Source organism: Octopus sinensis, linkage group LG7 (genome assembly GCF_006345805.1).
Source record: "Octopus sinensis linkage group LG7, ASM634580v1, whole genome shotgun sequence".
NCBI classification, from domain to species: domain Eukaryota; kingdom Metazoa; phylum Mollusca; class Cephalopoda; order Octopoda; family Octopodidae; genus Octopus; species Octopus sinensis.
The window spans coordinates 109,871,625-109,879,391 of record NC_043003.1 but is presented as its reverse complement, the minus strand read 5'-3'; the positions used below and the strand labels follow the sequence as shown (position 1 = coordinate 109,879,391).

The window sequence follows — 7,767 nt, the reverse complement described above, 5'->3', positions numbered from 1 at the left end:
AGTTCAGACATCTCTTTTTTTTTTCTTTTTTTTGAAAACTGAAAATGTTCAAATTAGACATTAGTGTGTGAAAAAATTGGCTTGGAAACCAGCCAAAATAAAAAAAAACCTAATTGATTGTTAAACACCAAAAATTATTCAGATATTTTATTAGAAATTCCAATTAAAATCAGTTTAAGGAAATGTTTCTTGAAAATGAAGTCCCGGTCACCTGAATGTTTCAAACTGTCTCAACTTCAATAATAACTAATGCTGACCAATTTTTACTCCTCCTGAAGATGACGTAATAGTTGCAATGTGATGGATTCATACAGATAGGGACAAAAAATCGAGAAATTAGCAAATTACCCATTCCTCCTACATAGTTACATTGAAACATAGAGACTCATACACACATGCATACATACATATATGCATTCAAATGAGCATACATATTGGGTTGGCGACTAAGTTCTCGAGGTTGTTTTAAATTTTGAAATTTATTGCGTTTTTAAATTTTGGAATCCTTTTTTTTTTCGAGAATTCTATTTTTGAATCATTTTGAAATTTATTTTGTTGGGTTCTTTTTTAGTTAATTTTAGTTAATTTTTGTTTATTTTCAGATAATTAAAATGGAATGTTAAGTTAAGAAAAACGAGCATTTTCGACACCTCCTTCTTTTTGCTTTTAATCAAGGTTCTAAGGTCGCAAAAGTTCCTCGTGACATTTTTACTGTGTATGGAGAGGGTGCCATAGCTGAAAGAACCGCTCGTGATTGCTATGCCAAGTTCAAAAATGGAAATTTTGACCTCAAAATCGCACCTCATTCTGGCCGTTCATTTGAATTCAATGAAGAGCGATTAAAGCAGCTTTTGCGCGAAAACACTCGTCAGACGACAAGGGAGCTGGCAGAGAAAATGGAATGCTCCCACACTGCTATAGAGGAGCATCTTCACTCGATGGTAAAGGTTCAAAAGTATGGAGCATGGATTCCGCATGCTTTAAGTGACAACAGCAAAAATCAACGAGCCATAATCTCCGCTACTTTGCTTGCTCGTCAACGCTCAACTCATGGACACAAGCAACGATTTCTTTACCCAATCGTTACTGGCTACGAAAAATGGTGCTTGTACGTCAATGGAATGCAGCGTAAGGAATGGCTTAGCCCCGGTAAACAAGCGACACCATCCAAACCCGGCGATTTGTCCCTCGAGCATTCTACCATCGCGTCCCGCACTTCCGCCGCTATGATGGCACCGTCTCCGCACCCTGCCTCTCTTGTCAAGAGTCGTGGCAGGTTGTGCAGGTAGGCACTGAAGTCCACCCTGCGTTCTCGCTCGCCACTCGTCCCGAACAATCGGGCAAAATGCTGTTGAAAGGCGTCACACATTTTACTTGGCTCGAGTAATTCGCGGTCCCGTTCATCTACCAGAGACCGAATGGTGGCTTTGTTGCCCTGTTGCGCCTCCGCCACCCGGGTTTCCCGCGCAGCTCCAACACCTTCGTTCTTAGAGCAGGCATCCTAGCTCTGACAACACACCCTTCGTGTTTGGCGTTGAAGTTTTCGTCGAGGGCAAACCTCGCCGCCAGTACGTTGGATGCCACTTCTAATCGCCTCTTCTAACTTCTAAACAAGATCATCCTCTACTCTGTTTCTATCTATGGGTAGTGCTTTGCTATACCTAATCGCTTCGGCTTTTATTGCTCCCTTGAGAGCAAACCACCAATTGTTGTTGATGATGGCTCCCGTCAAAGCCCTCTTTACTAGCGTGCTATTCCGGTCTCTGAAAACCTGCCTTGATGGGAAAGACAGATGGATAGATAGATAGAGAGAGAGAGAGAAAGAGAGACAGACAGACAGACAGACAGACGGACAAATAGATAGATAGATAGATAGATAGATAGATAGATATATATATAGATAGATAGATAGATAGGTAGGTAGGTAGGTATGTAGGTAGGTAGGTATTCAGATAGATCCGTAGTAGTAGGTAGGTAGGTAGGTACGTAGGTACGTAGGTACGTAGCTATGTAGGTAGGTAGGTAGGTAGGTAGGTAGGTAGAGAGATAGATAGACAGAGAGAGAGAGAGAAATAACATTTCGTTTTGGAATTTCCATATTTCCACTGCTTTATCATATATCGTCGAAAACAAAACGTTTTTCAATGTTTTCTCTACGACGATATGAGAACGGTTCCATTGTCTTTTAATATTATTCTTTATCCACTCCCTTCTTCCGCACGATCTATCTCTCTATATCTCTTCCCACCCCCCTCTCTCTCTCTTTTCCCCGCTTCTCCTTTCTTTGTTGCTCCTCCTTCCCCTATCTCTGCTATATGTCTTCTTGCCTCTCACCCATTCTACTGCGTTGAACGTGTTATATTTATCTTACCTTTCAACGCTAATAAATCCACTCACAAGGCTTTGGTCAGCCCGAGGTTATAGTAGAAGACATTTGCCCAAGGTACCACGCAGTGGGACTGAACCTGGAACCATGTGGTTGGGAAGCAAGCTTCTTACCACACAGCCACGCCTGCGCCTATATATATATATATATATATATATATATACAACTTGTACGTAACTCTATGTACATTCATACATACATACGTACATACATACATATATACATACATACACACACACAAACATACATACATACATATATACATACATTCGTATATACATATATATACATGCATACACATACATATATATGTATATATGTGTATATATATATGTATATATATCTGTGTATATTGGTGTGTATATATATATATATTGGTACATATATATATATATATACCAATATATATATACCAATATATATATATATATATATATTATATATATATATATATATATTAATCAATATATATACACACCAATATACACACATATATATTACATATATATATACACATATATACATATATATGCATGTGTATGCATGTATATAATGCATGAACATACCTATGTGTGCGTGTTTGTGTATATATTTATATCTATCTATCTATATCCATATATATACATATAAATATCTCTCTCTCTCTCAATATATATAATAATATATATATATATATATATATATATATTATATATATATATTATATATATATATATGTGTGTGTGTGTGTGTGTATATATATGTATATATATATATGTATATAAATGGAATTAAGCGCAGGTGTTATTCAAATCTTTTACTTCCGACACATGTTTCTAGGATATTATTCGTATATTATTCCAAAGGAATAAAATGGCGTAACCCTTTTTTGCTACCCTGGTAACTATTTGTCTATTTTTTCCGTGTTAATTGTAAATAAGGGCAAAAATACACACATCTATATATATATATATATATAATATATATTATATATATATATTATATATATATATATATATATGTATATATATATAGGGTAGTAAACTTTTACAGATTTCATTACCAGTGGCCTAGCATGTACAAAAGTCAATACACAACATATTATTCAATATAAAATAGTGTACAACTAAATACAAAGAGAAATTACCTATAACAGTCAATTTCTAAACGCTTGGAGACAGTCAAAATTTAAGCAGTTTCAAAAGGAATGAAAAAATAAAACCTCTTACCTTGTTTTTACGGTTATACCTATAGGTTTCGGATTGTTTTTTTTTTTTTGCGAATAAAATAATTTACTAGGCAAATCCTCATCAGTAACCGAGCCATCCAAGACTAACCTATAATTATGAGTCCAATAGCACGTGTCTCATCCTTACATGTTATAATTTTTTTCAAAATCCATCACGCAAGTGCAGTTTCAGTCTACAGAACATGAAAAATGCCGAAACGAACTTTGAAAAGCTAATATCGATATTATATTTGGTAATATCGATATTTTATTTTGTAATATCGATATTTTATTTGATAAGAAATCCGAAACCGATAGGTGTAACCGTAAAAACAAGGTAAAAGTTTTTATCTTTTCATTCCCTTTGAAAATTGCTTAAATTTTGTGATTTTCGATCGTTTAGACTTTCTCCTAGCGTGTAGCAATTGCCTGTTAAAGGTAATTTTTCTCTTTGTGTTTAAATGTACACTATTTGATATATATATATATATATTACACATATACAATGTCCATCTACCAAATTCACGCAAAAGAACGCAATGCATTAGTCGGTTAGTGACTGCAGCAGAAAATACTAACGCAGTGCGACTGAACCTGAAACTGCGAATTCTTGAAGCGAAATTCTTGATATAAATAATTACATTATTTATCAGGGAATAATCTTCTAAATAAATTCAGAACAAGTATACTTGCGAAAAATTCAAAGATTTTCAATTTACATCGTCTAGAATAAGCACACATATATACCATCAAATGTATGTATTCCTACGGCAAACATAGACAGACTACCGCACATACACACACACATACTTACACAAACAGACAGTTATATACACATGTACGTATACGTACGTATTCTCTAAAAGCAAAAACATTCACACTCTAGGGGAAAATATTTGCATACGTGTACATACATGGAAACGTATACGCATATATATACATATAAATATAGACGTATATATAAATATGTATGTATATATATAATATATATGTACATATATATATGTATTTGTATGTATATATATGCGTGTGTATATAAATATATATGTGTGTATATATATACATGTGTGTGTCCGTGTATGTATATATGTAGATATATATGTGTGTATGTGTATTCGCATGTGTGTATGTATACATATATATATACTTATAAACACGCACATACACACAGACTCATGTATATGCATATACGTATGTATGTATATATGTACGTATATATATATATATATATATATATATGCATATGTACATGAACTGTCACTTATATTCACACATGCCTGGAACTGTCTGGACTCAAACAAAGAAGAGTTGGCACTTTGTTAGAGATTGGCTTGAATTCTACAAAGAATTTAAATAAATCTTAATGAAAAAACACATACATTCATACATACAAACATGCAGGCATACATATATACCTACATATGCATACATACATACACGCACACAAGCGCATGTATGTATATATACATATGTACCGATCTAACTATATATATATATATATATATATATATATATATATGTATTTAGACATAGATGTATGTATGTGCATGCATGCATGCATATGTGTGCACACATACAGGTAGATCAGCAGTGAAGGCAGGTAGAGAGATATAGGCGGTGAGATAATGATACGAAGAAAAAATAGACCCAGTGTTCTCTATATATCATTGTCTTCGTCTGTCACTCTTATTGTATGTGCCTGTATGTGTGCGCCAGATTAGTATGTGTACTTCTTTGTATTGGTGAATAAGTGTGCGTATATTTGTGTATCTGTGTGTGTGTTTGTGAGTGAGTATTTCTGTCTGTGTGTATGTATGAATCTGTGTGTGTATGTGTGTGAATGCATATTTCATTCTGTTCCGTCTGGGCATTCCTTTCTTCTCTTTTCTTTCTGAACTATAGCAACAACCCTCAGCATTCTCTCTCTCTCTCTCTCTCTATCTATCTATCTATCTATCTATCTATCTATCTATCTATCTATCTATCTATCTATCTATTTATCTATCTATCTATATATATATATATATATTTATATATATATATCTTTCTTTCTCTCTCTCCCTCTCTCTCTCTCTTTCTTCACCTCGCGTTCTGCATCTCCCTTTCCCTCTCTATTTTACTCCCTCGCTCTCTTTCTCTCTCTCTCTCACACACACACACACCTGCTCTCCTTCTCTCCCTCTCTCTCTCAATCACACGCATACACGCACTACTACTCAATGCATAGACATATGTGTGTATATACGTGTGCATATCTATATATGTAGGTTTGTGGTTACGTAGTACGTCTGTATACGTGCGACTGTGTCTGCGGATATATGTATATCTTCTACCATTATCGGTATCTTTTGTTTGTCTGAACCGCTGGACATCAGCCATACTGAAGCACCGCCAGGAAAGGTTTAATCGCACAAATCAACGTCAGTACAAACTTTTCCAAAGTCTGATACTTATTCTATCGATCTTTTAAGGCCAAGCTGCTAAGTTACGGGCCATAAAAAGACCAAAACCGGTTTAGAAGCTGTGTTGGGGAAAACAGACAGAAGCACAACGACACAAAGATGCAAAGACACACACATGCGTGACGCTTTCAGAATGAATTTGGTAGACAGAAACAGAACGAAGCCCGTCAAACCTATATGTGTATGTGTGTGTGTTTGTGTTTCAGTTTGTCCTCGATCACCACTTCACAACCAGTTGCTGTGCATTCATCCCTATAACCTAGCAGTTTGGTAAAAGAGACCGACAGAATAAGTGCCAGGTTAAAAAAAGCACAAAAGCGTACTAATTTTGATTCGTTCGATTGAAAATTTTCAAGGCAGTGCCACAACATGACCACATTCTAATGACTAAAACAAGTTAATGAAAATATAGATATATAGATATACACGAGGGTAATCCCCAAAGTAAAGTCTCCAAAGCGCTGGGGACGCAGGGAAACTGTGAATGTGGTTATTGGCAACACTGTTGTATTTGTTGTGCATCGGCCTGCGCCTGCCCCTGCGCGCGCCTCGCTGGTAGGCTCAGTCTTGGCTTGGCAGTCGTATGTGAGGATGCTCCCCATTGACGCTACCGCCAAGTGTGAAGTTCGAACAGTTATTCGGTTTTCGAATGCAAATGGCATTAAACCGATTGAAATTCATCGCCAATTAACGGAAGTGTATGGCATGTCCTGCATGGATATCAAGAACTGCCGCAAGTGGCGTAGGCAGTTTGCAGCTGGCTGTACTGAAATTCATGACGAAGAAAGAAGCGGGCAACCATCAATTTCTGAAAAAACAGTCGCGAAGGTTGAGCAAATCCTGTGTGAAAATCGGCGGATCTCTTTGGATGATCTCCGCATTTTGGTTCCTGGTGTTTCCCGAAGCACCATTCATAGGGTTGTGTGCGAAAAGTTGCAATATCGGAAAGTATGCGCAAGATGGGTCCCACGGATGCTCACAGAAGACCATAAACGGCAAACCACCTAATAGTCCGGACTTGACACTCAGTGACTACCACCAGTTCCCTAAGTTGAAAGAATATTTAGCCGGAACGTGCTTCAGCAACGACAACGAAGTGAAAGATGAGGTTCAACGCTTCCTCAACGACATGGTAGTGAGCTGCTATGACATGAACGTACACAAACTACCCCAGAGCCTACAATATTGCATCGACTGAAATGGCAATTATGTAGAAAAATAGATAAGTGTTCAAACTTTAAAATGATGTAAACATTATTGACAATAAACGTTTCTGTGATTTCTAAATATTTTTGGAGACATTACTTTTGGGATTACCCTCGTACATTTATATCGTCAGTGGATCACGTGTCTGAAAAAGAAGCACACTCTAAAGGATAGAGCAGTAATGTAGTCACAGGCAGTAAAATATATTTCATAGACTGACCAATGGTTTCGCATCTAAAAAGCGTTTAGCTTTAGAGCGACTCGTCAAATTATAATGCCAGGGATCATATATCTATGTGTATGTGTGCATATATATATATATATATATATATAGAGAGAGAGAGAGAGAGAGAGAGAAAGAGGATAGAGAGGGATATAATGAGAGACAGATGGATGTCGTATAACGTACATGTGTATTCGTAGGTATATGATTACTTACACATATATATACTATGTACTACACGTATATATATCATTTGCACGATGTGGAGAACATACCGTCAGCA

The 7,767-nt window shown here is 36.2% G+C and overlaps 1 protein-coding gene across 1 annotated transcript; it reads left to right on the top strand.

Annotated features, from left to right (window-relative positions):
• Nucleotides 1–6,646: 6,646 nt before the first annotated feature.
• Nucleotides 6,647–7,063, top strand: LOC115214514 (protein GVQW3-like). The gene has a single exon (XM_029783713.1). The coding sequence runs from the start codon at nt 6,647–6,649 to the stop codon at nt 7,061–7,063; it is 417 nt and encodes a 138-aa protein (XP_029639573.1).
• Nucleotides 7,064–7,767: the final 704 nt, after the last annotated feature.

Excerpts from the sequence above, each read along its gene's own strand:
- LOC115214514 (XM_029783713.1), top strand. The coding sequence starts at position 6,647 with ATGCTCCCCATTGACGCTACCGCCAAGTGTGAAGTTCGAACAGTTATT.